This window comes from Nothobranchius furzeri, chromosome 1, assembly GCF_043380555.1.
Source record: "Nothobranchius furzeri strain GRZ-AD chromosome 1, NfurGRZ-RIMD1, whole genome shotgun sequence".
Lineage (NCBI taxonomy): Eukaryota > Metazoa > Chordata > Actinopteri > Cyprinodontiformes > Nothobranchiidae > Nothobranchius > Nothobranchius furzeri.
Genome location: NC_091741.1, coordinates 56,844,857 through 56,861,832, shown reverse-complemented (window position 1 = coordinate 56,861,832; position 16,976 = coordinate 56,844,857). Strand labels below are relative to the sequence as shown.

The window sequence follows — 16,976 nt, the reverse complement described above, 5'->3', positions numbered from 1 at the left end:
GGCAGAAAGAGCAAGACATGCATTAATGATTAAAAATTGAAAGGATAGAAAATAATAAAAACAGAGAAGTAAAATCCTCCCAGAGCTGGAGTGGGTATTTAGGAGCACCTTAAAGTTTTCTACTTTGAGCAGCTCTGGTATGGAGAGGTACATTATTTCCGAAATCAAGATCAGCCACTGTAATATACCGGTAAATAAAGAAATGATGACCCAGGGATAAGAACACACACGCACACACTGCATATGTTTTTATGAATCAGGCCTTCAAAGGGTTAAACAGGGAATACTAACACAAAGAGTTAGATTTATGGGGCTGGCTTATCCACAAAGAAGACACAAATGATTAACTAGTCTTAGGAAGGAGTGAGGAGACAAACAGTCTCAGGATTGTTTCTGGTCCTAGGGGACACTGTGTAGTCCACAATCCTTTGACCTCATTCTTGTGAAGCATGTCCGCTTTGACTGGACACAGCCTGTTTCTCTCTCCCATTCAAACAGCAGCAGCAAACCGTTTCCACATTCAGGAAGGAATTTATTAATGAATGTAACAAATATTAACAGTGGGACGTATGAAAAAATGTAACACCACTTCTAGATATTACTGTTCAAACATTTTGGAACCTGTTATTCATGTTATCATGAATACTTTGATATCTGGCAACCTTGGTCTTTTTCGTGGTTCAGCTATTTGTGAAGATCACCCAAAGAAAAAGGTCTTTGCAACTTTCACACCTTTCAAAACACAGTTCATACAAGCATCAGAGCAACGTCTACAGGTGGGTTTGTTATCTGGTTTACACATGACGGCGTTTAACGTCTTGTAAGACAGGAGAAGATAGAGAAGCTTATGCAGGATTTTGGAGGTAAAACAACAAAAACGGAACAATTGTTTAACCTTTATTTGTTCAGGTGGAAGACTTGATGCATAAAGGGTCAGCATATCTTTAGATACACAACCTGTTAACAACAAAACATTTCAGTATATTTAGATAAACTCTAAAATACACTGTGGAAAATGTTCAAATCCAAGCAAGAAGAAAATATTTCTACTCTGGTTACAAAATAAGAGCTGATACCAAAGACCTGTCCTGGCCAGAAGAACACACATGAATGTTCCCGGGAACTAGCTCTCCCACACACACACACACACACACACACACGCACACGCACACACGCACACACACACACACACACACACGCACACACACACACACACACACACACACACACACACACACACACACACACACACACACACACACACACACACACACACACACAAAGGGTTGCGGTCAGTGGTCCTGCACTCAGCTCAGTGTAATGTGGGCAGGTGAGCTGCCAGAACTTCCATTTATCCACAGAGGACTGTCTGTCTCTGAGTACTAAACCAATGGGACAACTTCTAAATATCTAATTTAAAAGAAAAGACGTTTTCTACAAAAATGTTTGTGAGGACACTGACGGCCGGCTCCTTCGTGGTGGCGGATTATGTGGTGTTTGCGATCATGCTGGTGGTTTCTGCAGCCGTCGGGGTCTACTTCGCCTGGACTGATAGGAGGCAGAAAAGCTCCAAGGAATTCCTGACAGGGGGCCGCAGGCTGAACGCCCTCCCAGTCTCCCTGTCCCTGACCGCCAGCTTTATGTCGGCCATCACGGTCCTGTCCAACCCTGCTGAGGTAGGATAATTCACATAGCCTCCTAAAACCTTTTTTACTACTAAAAAATCTTAATGCATCATAACCCTATATAGGTGTACTGCTATGGAGCCATCATTGGATTTTACGCAGTGTCCTATTTGCTCACAATGCTGATCACATCTGAGATCTTTCTGCCAGTTTTCTACAAACTGACCATCACCAGCACCTATGAGGTCAGCGTGGTTTCTCTTTTTGATGTTTCTTTAACATTTTTGGTGAATACCTGGTTTGCTGATTTCTACTATTTTGCAGCCATATTTGATTCTATTGTTGTTCTTTTGCAGAGTGAAAGGTTTTGAACATTTGTCAGGAAAAGTACATTTTTCTGTCAGAAATTGGTGATTGACCTATAATAATAATGTTTGGGTCAGAGAGTGAATTGAAAATGACTGAATGAGAAAGCAGATCATAGACAGTGATCATAAAGATGCTCATGATGTTATTTCCTCATTGGTCCATTTCTATCAAGTATCTGGAGCTGCGTTTCAACAGAGCCACTCGCCTGCTGGGAACCATGCTCTTCATTGTTCAGACTGTGAGTCCAGATCCAGTGAGCTTGTATTACAGGTCTTCATTCCATAGAGGAAACCACAAATCTGTGACCTGTTTTTGTAAACACAGGTTCTCTACACTGGAATCGTCATTTATGCCCCTGCTCTTGCTTTAAACCAAGGTATTTAATCTACATGAGACAGATTCATGAAACATTCCCACATGAGGGTACTCAACCCTACTCCGATTTGTCCCATTGACTGACCACAATTCAAAACCTTCTCTCTTCAGTGACTGGTTTGGACCTGTGGGGTGCGGTCATCTCCACAGGAGTGGTTTGCACCTTTTACTGCACAATGGTATGTAATAAAATATGCACTTGTTAAAACACTTTTAAACATGTTGCTTTGGCATCACTTATTTCACCCCACAATGTTTTTTCTGTGCACACCTGCTTGTGGTTTACCTAACTGCAGGGCGGCCTGAAGGCAGTGGTATGGACAGATGTGATTCAGGTGTGTTTTTAAAATTATTGGTCAAATAAGGAGTTCAACTAGCTGACTAAGCTATGTGTCACATGTTTTGCAGTTATCAGTGGTAACAAACCACAACTATGGGACACTACTATGGGACAGTTCACTGATACAAAAGAGCTACACTTATCTCCAAAACAATTTTTCATGCAACTCAATCAAAAGGAAATAACAAACAGTTGGCTTGTTTATTAATAGATTAAAAAAAACACACAAAAACACTGTTTGTTACTTCATATGGAGCAGGGTTATGGGATAAGATGGAAAACATTAAGGAAAACTTTAAATTGAACAATTCAATTCAATTCAAATTCAAAACTACTTTATTAATCGCCGAGGGAAATTAAGAGTTTCGGTACAAACAATTCTGAGATCAGACATACATACATAGACACATGACAAGAATTGGTGACTGTGGTTATTCGCAACCCGAGTCGCGCTACCGTTATAGATCAAGAGGGTTTATATGAGGATAGAGTCAGGGGGAGGGAAAAAAGGCACTTCAGAGTTACCCTCTACAGAGAGGGCAGCTTTGCTATGCAAAAAACAAAAAAACAAAAACCTCAGACAGATATGCACACAAACTTCAGACATTACACAACATAAGTGTCCACTAGGTGGGGAGGTAGGGTTGGGACTCTCCTCACTGCAGTGCGTGCAGCTGCAAGAGCAGCGCTCATCACCTCCGTTTGGACAGGGGATGGAGTTGATGGGTTAGAGGGCACAGTGACTCCTAGATACGGTTCCACGGCCTTCACCGGTCACAGTCCTGCCCAGGCTGGGATAGGGAGAAAGGGTTTCCATAGCGACGGCAACATTCCACATTTCTTCTGAGGGGGGAGTTATCACTTCAGCCTCACAGGCTCCAAGGGCACCAGATTCAGATAAAAATTGTTTTGGGGACAGACAGAGATAATTTCCTCTCTGCCTTTGTGTTCTGTTGGTCTTCATCCCCTCTAGATCCAATAATGGCGTAATTAATCCATCTCAATTCATGTGGGTCTGTCCACTCGCTCCTTGATGGTATCCACCTTTTGTGCCAGAGCCTGAATCTCAGCCAAAGTTCCAAGCTTACGACTCATCTCGACAATTATATGAGTTTGTGCGTTCACAGCATGATGCATTCCATCCCTGAGCTCCGGGATTGAGCCAATGTTCCTTGAAATCTCGTTAATTTTCCAGTAAGCCAGGTAACCGCTCATGCCAAATCGCAGGAATCCCAACACCAAAACGAAGAATATCCAAACATCTTCAGAATTCTCTACAGACTGTTGAGAGAGGCATATCAGGTTCCACTGTTTCCAGGAGTCCATGATATACCCAGCTGGCTCTGCCCCAGAAGGGCATCTGGGAGCCCCTTCTCCCGTTCTCATCGCTGAAAAAATTTTGTCAATCGCGTTGAGAGACCAACTGACCATGTCCATTTGTAATAATTTCCAGTTTCCAGAAAAAATGCAGAAAGCGCCGTGCACACAAGACAGGACAAAGACCCTTGAGATTAGGAGGGAGGGAGAGGAGAAAAAAGCATCTGTACTCTCCAAGAGCTGGAAGAAAAAGCAAACAATCAAAACTTCCAAAGATTAAATGTGGAATCCCTCAAAGTTCAGTGTTGGGTCTGCTGATTTAGACCTAACATGGACCAGGCTGATACTTGTTGCCTTTAAATGCAAAATGATTAGCATTCATGCTAATTTTCATGAGTTTGTAATCATGACAAAGTCCTGATCTAGGATCATGGTTTGATGGAAGAAGAACGAAAATAATAACAACAAACTCGATTTTAAAGTAACAGATCAGTCCAGATCATACTTCTAGGAAGTGGAGTTGCTTGAAGACTTTCCCATCAGGTTATAATTTTCCCTGGACCATAAAAAATGTCTTATAACATCCATCATCCATCCATCCATCCATCCATCCATCCATCCACACACCTACTCACCCACCTATCGTCCGTCCGTCCGTCCGTCCAACTATCCACTCACTCACTCACTCACTCACTCACTCACTCACTCACTCACTCACTCACTCACTCACTCACTCACCCATCCATCCATCCAACCACCCACCAATCCATCCATCCATCCATCCATCCATCCATATCCCCCTTTTTTTCTAAGGTTTAATCACAGTAGTATTTTAAGAAAGGAAATTCAGTTAAATTCATTTTAACTGCATTTGTCCCCTAGGGGAATGTTGATAGCACAGAAGCAACACAAAAATAAACAGAATAACTATAAACAGAGCAATTATCATGCATTGAAAAAGAGGTGAGAACAAACATGTTTCAAAATCAATGAACAAGCTCACACTGCCATGAAAGGTTTCTGTAATTAAAAAAGCTGAAGTTGAATGGAATATACGTATACATATATATGCATTCAATGTAGAAACATGAAGAACTCTGTTTTATAAAATTTCAAACATTGAATTTAAAGAAATGATTTACTTCAGGTGATACCGGTCAAAAATTATGTTTGGAGATTTTGATCCAAAATGGCTTTTGTCTATTTGGAAATTATTTGAACTGCAAGAACCAGATCAAGTAAGAGTCACAGTTGGAAAAGAAACATAAACTAAAACAGGTCAAATACGCAACTTAAACTTATTTAAACTTTCTCCTGCAGCTTGGCGTCATGCTAGCAGGCTTCCTGGCTGTCATCATCCAATCTGCGGCCCTACAAGGCGGCGTTATCACCATCATTTCAGACTCGCAACAGGGCGGAAGACTGAATTTTTTGGAGTGAGTTTGTGGGAAACATTTTAAGTAAAACAGCTACTGGGTTGGGATTAAATCATGGATCAGGAACCATTTATAAAGCTAACTAGCAGTTGTGTTTGTGTTGGCATGAACTTGTAGTATACTTGCTATAACAATGTGTTGTGCTGAAACATTCAGCCTTTTGAGTTGAATCTGTCACTTATTATTAGCATGAGAGCACTGTTCACTTCCTCGCCCTGTCTGCCTGTTTGCAGAGTTATGGTGGCTATGTAATGGGAACTGACATCCAGTTTTAATTTCATCTGTGGTTGAACATAACCACTTTGTTTCCAGTATCTAACCAATAAGTGAAAGTAAAGCAAAGCGAAACATTTTTTATGTTCACCGAGAGTTGAGATTCGCTGGTGTTACAAGCGAATCTTTGACCCACCTGGCCATCACAGAGCTGGTTGATAAGGGTTTAACCTGCAATCTGAGAGTGGTCTTCTCTTCAGCTGAGAGGCTTATCACAAGCTCAGCAAAGGTTAATAAGCAATGATGATGCCTTGTTGACCCATATAACAGGCAACTAACAACTTTGTATGTTGTTTTTCTGGAAATTCCCTCTAGAATTGTTCAAACAATGTGACCTGAGACGTTTTTTAAACATGTTTCTTTACAAGTTTGAGCAAAAGGGTTTTCAAGATGTAAACAAAGATACTTCTGAAACAGAGGTAGTTTCTATGGAACAATTACATACAACTTAAATCTTACCTGGAGATGACTTTTAATACAATGTTATTTTATTTATATAACCTCTGGTGCAGAAGAACTAATAGACATAAATCCCAAACTGAAGAATAAACAATCTCCAACTTTAAGTTTCATAAAGGTTTCATTTTGATCTTTTCTTTTCACCAGCTTCGACCCAAACCCTCTACGGAGACACACATTCTGGACCATGTCTATCGGAGGGACATTTATTTGGGTCGGTGTGTATGGGATCAACCAGGCCCAGGTTCAAAGATATATCTCCTGCAAAAGCATGACTCACGCCAGACTGTAAGTTCTGCTGGACAGCAGCGTGTGTGTAGCTTTGTCTGCTTCATCAAAGCAGTTTTTGTGATTCACATTTAGATAAATCTCAGTTTGTGATAGACTCTAAGCATCTACAAGTGATGCATTTTGTGTTTGATGCTATTTTGACTTTTTAGTTCCTTGTACATCAACCTGCTGGGCCTGTGGTCCATCTTGTTGAGCTCGGTGTTTGCAGGAATGTGCCTTTACTCGGTCTATAAAGACTGTGACCCGTGGAGTGTTGGGCTTGTTTCTGCTCCTGATCAGGTACAGATCTGTGACTTATACACCGACCATCCTGATCCTGTATGTTATTTGATCCAGTGTCACTTCCTCTGTAGCTGATGCCATATTTGGTGATGGACATCCTGGCTGGCTATCCTGGCCTCCCTGGACTGTTTGTTGCAGCAGCGTATAGTGGATCTCTGAGGTTGATGCATGTCATTTCAGTGGTTTTATTGTTATGTTTCTCCTTTGGTTGAACGTCTGATGGTTCTGCTTTGTGCTCTGTTTAAATCATCAGCACAGTGTCTTCCAGCATCAATGCACTGGCTGCAGTGACAGTGGAGGATCTCATCAGACCACACGCCAAATTGTCTGAAAAACATCTGTCCTGGATCTCAAAGGGAATGAGTGAGTGAACGGTCAGGAACCGGGCTGTCAAACTTAACTTCTGACATGGTTTTAGGGACGAGTTTAACCCAAGATGTGCAGAATTCACCACTCAAGTCAATTAGAAAAATTAAAGAATTTTATTTTAAAAAAATCAGGAACTGAGGGCGCACTGGATAAGGTCCAGTGGGGATTGCAACGGAACCGCAGCGTCTGAGGAGGGTAGAGCAGAGGAACAGGTGAGTCCAGGGAGGCAAGTCTAAACTAGGAAGGTGCAGAGTAAAGACTTACGGGATGCTGGAGGCTGAAGAATAGCGGAGGGTAGGTGGAGTGCCGGGGTGAATCCAAGAGGGGGTGTCCAGGAAAGGGGGTGCGAGGAGAGCAGGAGAGCAGGCCGGCAGGGAGGAGAATGGTAAATGCTGCGTCCAGGAGATTTATGGGGCACAGGTGAGTAATCCAGCGGGATCATGGAAATGTCCAAGTAGTCAATCAGAGTCTACGGAGCAAACGCAGCGCAGCATGGCCCCGAGCTCCTGGTTCATGCACTCGCATTGTCCATTCGTCTATGGGTGATATCCGGAAGTGAGGGAGATCTTAGCCCCCAGAGCCTCAGCGAACTCCTTCCATAATCTGGAGATGAATTGAGGTCCTCGACCCGAGAGAATCTCCTCTGGAATCCTGTGCAACTTGAACACAACGAGGAGTTCTGCTTAACGAGGAGTTTAGCGGTAACAGAGGAGGAAGGGAGAGACTTTAGGGGTACGAGGTGGCAAGCCTTCGAAAACCTGTTCACTATGGTGGAAAAACTATGCGAATCAGGCAACCCACAGACGAAATCTAAGGCTATGTGTGACCAGGGATGTGAGGGAGTAGGAAGGGGGTTTAATAAGCCTGCCAGAGGCCGATGGTCCCCCTTCTGTTGGGCACATACGTGGCACGCCAAGATAGTCCTTCACTTCCTTGTACATAGCAGGCCACCAGAAAGTCCGTTTCAATAGGGCAATAGTGCGACCTGCACCTGGGTGCAGGGAAAACCTGCCGCTGTGTGCAAGGGCGCCAGTTTGTTTTCAGAATTGCTGGGGACAATAACCATACACTTGAGTGGGGTTTAAAAATTGCTGGGGACAATAAAGTAGGCTAGCACAGGGGTCGGCAATCCGCGGCTCTGGAGCCGCATGCGGCTCTTCCATCCATCTGATGCGGCTCTCTGTGCTTGTAAAATAATGAATGGATATTTAAATAAAATGCTTTATATTTTACTGCATTAATTTTACATCTGTATGCCAATTCCAAATGTAAAGATTGTCTGCGTAAACCTGAACAGGTCCAACCCGGTCTTACTGTGAGACCGGGTTGATGGGTCACGCTTGTGCGTAATCATATGCGCTGTCTGAGCTGAAGATGTGAGATTCTGGGCTTCTCCTCAGACGGCTCATGGATGTGTCGCCACATTGGAGACAGGAACAAGCACTATTCAGCCAAAGTTTCATCATCAAGGAACATTTTCTAAGTGACAAGTCTCTCTGAGAGAAAGGGTTTGGAAAACACTCGCTTCAGTGGAAGGAATCTTCCCGCATGCGCTCTGGTTCTCTGGGTGGCTCTGGGGTTAATCAAGTTTAATTGTTTCTCTTTGCAACAATCTTCACAGGAAGGCAAAACAGTTAAACGGCAGGTTACATATATTTCCATTTGACTGTTTATTTTGACAGATGAACTCAAGGATGTTGCTTGGTTTGAAAGAATTACCCCGACGCACACTGATGCGCATGGATGAGCTGACATTTTAATCGTTAACGCACATCGCGGAGGTAAAATATTCCCATCAGAACATCAGAGCTTTATACTGGACACTGTGTTCAGCGTGGCTCGGAGCGCCCACGGTGGACAGTGAGCTGAAGATCTGGGGTTCGCAGCGCAGTGCAGAACCACGCGCATGCGACAAGATTTCCTCCCACTGAAACAGTCTGGAAACCCGGTCTCTCTGAGGGATGTGTCACTTGGAAAAATGTTCTTTTTATGAAATTATGAAACTTTGGCTGAACAGCGCTTGTTCCCGTCTCTAATATGGAGACGCATGACGCGTAGAGACATTTGATCACGCACAAAGTTTATGTGGAGCAGAAGCGGTCGGGCCGCGGCAGGTGAAACGTTCCTAGCCTACATGAAGTGAAACTGTTTAATTGTAACATTAATATGTTACTGGACACGCTGGTCTGGTTGGTTAGACCAGTGTTTGAAGTGGAAAACACACACACACACACACACACACACACACACACACACACACACACACACACACACACACACACACACACACACACACACACACACACACACACACACACACACACACCAATTAAAATAATGCTGATAGCGTGGACTAGAAGACAGGTGATGGTTTACGTATTTAAATGATGATCAGGCTGCTGTAAAATGTAATCTCAATCCACATCCAGACACAATTATCCTCTATTCTTTCTCTATTTGCTCTGCTCTTGTCTGGGCTGATCAGCTGATGGTGCGCGCGGCGCGCCTAACTAGCGGCTGATGCACATTTTACGCATTTGGAGAGGTGGGCTGGATGCTTTGCTTTTACTGGAAGATGGTCCACTTAAGGCACGGGTGTAGACTAAATATTAATGACAAATGAATGAAAATTAAATTGTGAGTTTTTACTTCATATTTTATAAATAAAAAGGACGGGGGAACACATTTATGACCTCTTTTTAAACTAAATTTTCTAGCGCGACCTGCCTGCTTCACTTAAGTCACTGCTTATTAAGGTCCGTCCAAAATTACCGTGGGAAATGGGTAATAATGGCTCTTTGATGGGAATAGGTTGCCGACCCCTGGTATAAGATCTGAGCTGGTAAAACAAAAATCCTCATCAGCAGGCGTTTTTGAAAGTGGGGGGGACACAGCTGCCAATCACAAATTTTGCCGGGGACATGTCCCCGGCGTCCCCGGTTAAAATGACGCTTATGGGTGTGTGCCCAATGGATGACCTTGCCCCTTAAGCCTTGTGGCACATAAAGCCGGCCAGGCGGACCCTTACCTGGACCTGGGTCAGTTTTAAGAGCCTCCAGCACCTGATCCCGGATCTCCCACGTGACTCCTCCCACCACACATGCTGGGGGGGGGAGAATGGTGGAGGGCTCAACCTCCTGATCCGGAGCATACAACCTGGAGAGGGCGTCTGGTTTTGTTTTTAGACCCAGGGTGGTAAGAAATCTGGAAATTGAAATGTGAGAAGAAGAGAGACCACCTGTACTGTCGTGGATTAAGCCTCTTAGCTTCTCTCAGGTAAACCAGATTCTTGTGGTCAGTCCAGATGACGAAAGGTGTTTCTGCCCCCTCCAGCCAGTGTCTCCACTCCTCAACAACGAGCTTTACAGCCAGCAGCTCTCGGTCACCCACGTCATATCTGCTCCCTGCGGGAGTTAAACGGCAAGAGAAAAAGGCACAGGATGAAGTTTATTATCCGTGGGAGATACCTGAGAGAGTACAGCGCCGACGCCAGTGTCGGAGGCGTCTACTTTGAGGGTGAACTTGCGTTGCGGATCAGGTCTGTGGAGCACAGGGGCATTAGTGAACTTCCTCTTTGAGGTCTGGAAGGCAGCCTCGGCTTCTGAGGACCAAACAAAAGGGCGATTAATAGAGGTCAGGTTTGTAAGTGGGGCGGCGGTCTGGCTGTAGTTCCTTATAAACCTCCTGTAAAAGTTGGCAAAGCCCAGGAACCTTTGTAACTGCTTTCGAGAAGTTGGAATGGGCCACTCAGTGACTGCACTGACCTTCTCAGGGTCTGCCTTTAGCCTCCCGCTCTCGATGATAAAACCAAGGAACTTTACCTTGGGGACGTGGAACACGCATTTCTCCACCTTTACATATAAACGGTTCTCCAGGAGGCGCTGTAAAACGGCCCCAACGTGTCTTACATGTTGCTCTAAGGAGTTAGAAAAAAATCAAAATATCATCTAAAGAAACTGTTACAAACTTATTTAGAAAGTTTCCTAAAACAGAGTTCACTAGGGACTGGAACACGGCTGGTGCATTAGTTAAACCAAAGGGCATTAACAAGTACTCGAAATGTCCGATGGGAGTCTTAAACGCAGTCTTCCATTCGTCTCCCTGACAAATTCGAACCAGATGGTAAGCGTTCTGGAGATCCAGGCGACTGAAGATGCTGGCATCCTGAATGGGCTCAAAAGTAGATGTTAGTAGAGGCAGCGGGTATTTGTTCTTAACGGTAATCTGGTTCAGACCCCTGTAGTCAATACAGGGCCTGAGTGTTCCTTCCTTCTTCAGAACGAAGAAGAAACCCGCTCCTAGGGGTGATGAGGATGGTCTGATGAGGACGGCGGCCAGAGACTCCTGTATGTAGCTCTCCATGCTCTCTCTCTCTCTGGTTTAGAGAGGTGGTAAAGGCGGCTGGAGGGAAGAGGAGCCCCTGGCAGCAGATCTATGCTGCAATCGAATGGCCTGTGTGGGGGGAGAGATGATGCCCGATCCTTGCTGAAGACTAGGCTGAGGTCGTGGTAGACTGGTGGCACAGAGGACTGGTCTATCCTTTCTGCTGGAGGTGCGGCCGGGCTGCGGAGAATGGGTGAGGCTGAGCGGAGGCAGGTCTGTGAGCATCTGGAGCTCCATTCCTCAACTCTGTTAGTCTCCCAGTTCACGTGGGGGTTATGGAGGGACAGCCAGGAGTGTCCCAGGACCAGAGGTGACTGAGGAGAGAGAAATACATAAAAAGCCAAAGCCTCCGTGTGGTTACCTGACACTCGTAACTGCAACGGGGTGGTCTGGTGAGTAATGGTTGACAGGTTGCGGTCGTCCAAGGAAGACACAGAGAGCGGAGTAGGGAGCCGAATGGTTGGGATCTTCCATCTCTTTACTAAGTCCGGGTCCAACACGGACTGCTCACAACCAGAGTCAACAAGCGCTTCTATAGGAAACTGCTCGGAGTTAAAAAAACACAACACACTGAAGTACACAGTGGGAGCTCGCAGAAGAAGAGTTACTGCCCACCAGTAGTCCCGTCTTTACTGGTGGGCTCTGCCTTTTAACAGAGCCGGACAGGCTCTAGCAAAGTGTCCTGGCTCCCCACAATACAAACACAGACCTGACCTGATCCGATGTGACCTCTCCTCCCAGCTGAGGCGTGTCCTTCCCATCTGCATGGGTCCTTTCATGGTGGTGGGCTCCGCGGAGGGCCGAGTGCCCGACTCATGGTGACGGTCCAGTGTGGGGAAGGTTCTGGTACTGGAGTTCTGGTACCGCAGTTCATGCTGGCGTTTATCAATAGAAATGGCCAGGCGGATGAGTTCCTCCAGTGACTGGGGTTCTGGGCACAGTGCCAGCTGGTTCCAAACTCGGTCGTTGAGGAACTCCGTGAAGGCTGCGAGGAGGGCTTCCTCATTCCAGGATGACCGAGGCGTCAGGGTTCTAAACTCCACAGACAATGTCAGCAACAAATCTCCGCCCCTGCGATAAACTCCACAGTCTTTTACTGATGTCCTTAACAGACTCAGTACTGGCAAAAGTTAATTTGAAATCAGTCACAAAGTCCTCCAGAGGTCCCGACAGAAAAGTAGCACAGTGACTCTTCATCTCAGCCCATCTTAGGGCTCTCCCACGAAGAAATCCTACTATGTATGAGATCTTGACTGAATCCGAAGAAAAGGCTCCTGGTGAGCGCTTGAAAGCGAGCCGACATTGTAGCAGAAAACTGTAACAGTCCTCACACTCACCACTGAACATCGGTGATGGCGGTGAGGAGGCTGGACGGACATAGGCGACTTCCAGGGTGGCTGCTGCTGCCGGCCCGGGAACTGCAGGAGGGAAAGGGGAGGCGAGCGGAGACTCCGCAGCGGGGGGCTGCGGTTGGGACAGTCTGAGTTGTACCTGTCGTACCATGGCCTCCAACTGCTGGAAACGGTTGTTAGCGGCTTGAAGCTGTTCCATAAGTAGTGGCAGGACTTGCTCCTGCTGAGACAACCTGTTGAGTAGATCGGTAAGAGGTGAATCTGCAGGGTTAGCGGCCTGGCCGGATGATTCTGACATGGTTTTAGGGACGAGTTTAACCCAAGACGTGCAGAATTCACCACTCACGAGTCAATTGGAAAAATTAAAGAATTTTGTTTAAAAAAAAATTGGGAACTGAGGGCGCACTGGATAAGGTCCAGTGGGGATTGCAACGGAACCGCAGCGTCTGAGGAGGGGAGAGCAGAGGAACAGGTGAGTCCAGGGAGGCAAGTCTAAACTAGGAAGGTGCAGAGTAAAGACTTACGGGAAGCTGGGGGCTGAGGAATTGGGGAGGGTAGGTGGAGCACCGGGGTGAATCCAAGAGGGGGTGTCCAGGAGAGGGGGCGCGAGGAGAGCAGGAGAGCGGGCCGGCAGGGAGGAGAGGAGAATGGTGAAGGCTGCGTCCAGGAGATTTATGGGGCACAGGTGAGTAATCCAGCGGGATCGTGGAAATTTCCAAGTGGTCAATCAGAGGAGCCACAGGAAAACCAGAGAAGCTTCAGAAGTCCAAGGAGATCCTAAGGAGTCAAGGTAAGGTCCACAAACGATCCAAAAATCCTGGGAACAGGTAAGCACAAGTATATCCACAAGGGTTCTAAAATCCAAAAATCACTAGAGTTAACCTGGAGACACAAAGGGCCGGAACTACCAAGTTGTAGTTAATCATCTGGCGTCGAGATGTGTTCTCCTCCTCTTATGGCTGGACCCGCTGATTGTTAATGAGCTGCAGCTGGAGCCCCCCTCTCCTGAAACACAGCAGCTCAAAGATGGAACAAAAATGAGAGGAGCACTCACCCCGGCACATGACAACTTCAGAGGCCAATGTTAAAAACTTGGTCCAAAGACCAACATTTGCTATGTCTAAAAAAAATTTCACATTTTTTGCGACATATGTTATTGATAAATGATGCCGCTTGTTGTTTACTGGTTATTATTATTTTATTTAAATGAGATAAAAGAAATACACGTAAAATTAATATTAGCTGTTTTCCCGGGTTGCAGCAGCTTAGGGGAGGGGCCAATGGGCTTGTGGTGGTGCTGCCTGTACCAGTGCATTCTGGGACTTGCAGTTTTATGGAATTTCTGCTGTAAACTCATGAGACAGTTATGATACACAGAAAATGGATACATGTTATTTGGATGAATTGCTGTGAAATATTTTTAATTTGAGTCATTTTACCTTGACAGCATTCCTATATGAAATTGGCCATGCTTTGACTAGTCGTTAGCTTGTCAATCTGGCCAGACTTTTTCCCCCCTGTTTCTTCTAATCTAGCTGGTCAGATATTAGTCGTCCATAACCTCTTTACAAAACCCTCGTTTGAAAGGATATGAACTATCCCTTTAACTGATGCCACATCTGTTTTGTAAATAATTATAAATGATGTCTTCACACTGTCCTGATGATATTTGTAGGTCTTTCCTATGGAGTTTTATGCATTGGAATGGCTGGACTGGCCTCACTTATGGGAGGGGCCCTTCAGGTAAAAGACACAACAATTAGTATGCAAACATTTCAACCTTTGATTTACAATTCAGCATGAGAATGTATTCTCCATCCTGGGATATTTTCCCATTTGCAGGCAGCTATCAGTATTTTTGGAATCATTGGAGGTCCGTTACTTGGCTTGTTCACATTGGGCATCCTGTGTCCATCAGCCAACTCCAAAGTAAGTTCGTTCTCACTCCAAGTCACTGCCCAAAGATTCTCCCTGTCTTTAAATGTCTCTTAACTGTCTTGCAGGGAGGTCTTGTAGGTCTCGTGTCTGGGCTGGTCGTGTCTCTTTGGGTGGGCATTGGAGCCCAGGTCTACCCTCCTCCTTCTGAGTTGACTAAGCCTCTGCCTTTGTCCACTGATGGATGCAACTTCACCACAGCAGATTCCTTCAACTGGACTTCTGCTGCTTTGCCAATGCAACCAAACTCAACGGCTACAGTCCCACTCCATGATGATGATGGCAGGTGAGTAACTGCGCTGATTTTTTAGTTAATTAAAAAATTCTGGTGTTTTGTCAAAAAATGTTAAACTGACTGGAGTGCATAAAATACTTGTGTCAGAATTACTGTTGTAGAGCTGATTGGTAGAAAACAATTGATGAGACGTTACAAGATGTTCTCACATTTTGTTCAGAATGTTAATAATTTCTCTCTTTTCCCTCCTCCAGGTCTCTGATGTACTCTCTGTCCTACCTTTACTTCAGTCCACTTGGAACAATAATATCTATCAGTGTGGGGCTGATAGTCAGCATGCTAACAGGCAAATAACATTCTTCTAATCCAAATAGATCACACTAATCTATGGGGCACCAGCCAAAAAGTAACACACTCAAAAATAACAGCTACATTTGACAACATTTAGCTTCAAATAGAAATGTAAAAAATTTCATTTTCCAAAATAGATCTAAATTTAATTGTGAATAAATAAAGTAATAAAATGAAATAACTAAAACAATGAAGATTAAACCAATTTTTTTCTAAAATAGTAAATATGTTTTATTTAAACATTTAGATGTGAGTTTATACATGTAAATTTTATACACGTAAATATTAAGATTTGATCCTAAATAGTTTGATGTAACTTCCCATATTTAGATATTATTATTATTAAGTATTCTGATAAAACTTTTATATTTATTTTATTAACCTTCTACTCATTTTATTTTTTGGCATCTAATTTTGTTTTCATTTTGGTGTGATTTCCTTTGTGAAGCCCTTTGAACCATTTGATTTCATTTTTGTTTTACACCAAATGTTCTGGAAGCTTACTGTGACAAAATGTAGCTGCTAAACATTTCACTATTAATATTGAATCGGTGCCCCTTACTAACTTAAGTCTTTTAAGTTTTCCAATGATCTTTTGAAGTACTTTTTTTTTTTTTTTACAAATAATTTTGTTTTGTACATTTTAGGAGGCTGCAGACAACAAGTGGAATCAAGGCTCTTGTTAAAGAAGGAGGACACAACGTTTTATCACTTCATCAAGTTATTCAAGTGCAGAGTGAGTCCTGTTGCTCTGAATTCATTTTAGAAACAACAAACTCATAACATCTCTTAAATGGCTGCTCTGTGTTTGGTTTAGGCGAAGAGACAAAGTCGACAGCTCAACCTTGAGAAGGACAGAGAGAAGAAATTTGGAAATACCAATCCTGTGTTTAGTGATTTAGAGTTGGACTTAACAAAAAGCAGCATCGCTCTATAAAAACCATCAACCATCAGTCATCAACCAGTGCACTTGTGTACTTTAAATTTTTCTTTTTTTTCTGTATGATTCGTAAAAGTTTTGTTAATAAACAAGGAGAAATAATCTGTGACTCTATAATCTCTTAGAATACAAACTAAAGGAACCACAATCTCAAATAGTCCTAACCCTATGTTGAAGTTTAACATGAGTGAAATTTAAATGCACTTTCATTCAGACACTCAACATTAGGGATGTCCCGTTCTGATATCGAAATTGGAAGTGATTCAATAACGGCCCAAAAACATTGTATCGGATTATATCGGATGGCCCATTAAGGTTCACATTTTTGCAACCAATGGTTACGAAAAAATGGTCACTTTTTTCCTGTTATTGGCTCTTGTTCTCTGATTGAATAATATCACTTAATCAAGCATTTTATACATTCCACACTACAAAATAGGTAAAAGTACGTATGATTTGTGCTGATATCGCATCGGATTGATATCGGTATCGGTCAGTACTGAAGGCTGCAATATCGGTACTGTATCATTTAAACATACCTTCGTGTAAATCACACCAGAAATATACATGAATGTAATTTATTTCCAATTGTTATTCAGTCTTTTCAGCCCAACAAACCAACACTAGTGGAACAGACCAACACA

The 16,976-nt window shown here is 43.9% G+C and overlaps 1 protein-coding gene across 2 annotated transcripts; it reads left to right on the top strand.

Moving 5' to 3' along the window:
• The first annotated feature begins 1,314 nt into the window (after positions 1-1,314).
• On the top strand, positions 1,315-16,876 carry slc5a8 (solute carrier family 5 member 8). Of its 2 annotated transcripts, XM_054739581.2 has the most exons (17): positions 1,315-1,676; positions 1,751-1,870; positions 2,167-2,232; positions 2,319-2,370; positions 2,481-2,548; positions 2,666-2,704; positions 5,347-5,462; positions 6,342-6,482; positions 6,635-6,764; positions 6,839-6,927; positions 7,021-7,130; positions 14,547-14,614; positions 14,714-14,800; positions 14,875-15,092; positions 15,296-15,387; positions 16,040-16,128; positions 16,210-16,876. In XM_054739581.2, exons 1-17 carry the CDS (start codon positions 1,443-1,445, stop codon positions 16,327-16,329), a joined length of 1,839 nt encoding a protein of 612 aa, XP_054595556.1. In that variant the 5' UTR covers positions 1,315-1,442; the 3' UTR covers positions 16,330-16,876. The 2 variants fall into 2 exon arrangements, with proteins under 2 accessions (XP_054595556.1, XP_054595557.1); XM_054739582.2 differs by lacking the exon at positions 2,666-2,704.
• Positions 16,877-16,976: the final 100 nt, after the last annotated feature.

Coding starts and splice junctions, on each gene's coding strand:
- slc5a8 (XM_054739581.2), top strand. CDS start 1,443: ATGTTTGTGAGGACACTGACGGCCGGCTCCTTCGTGGTGGCGGATTAT. Junction 6,483..6,634: donor AGCATGACTCACGCCAGACT/GTAAGTTCTGCT, acceptor TTGACTTTTTAG/TTCCTTGTACATCAACCTGC. Junction 14,801..14,874: donor GTCCATCAGCCAACTCCAAA/GTAAGTTCGTTC, acceptor ACTGTCTTGCAG/GGAGGTCTTGTAGGTCTCGT.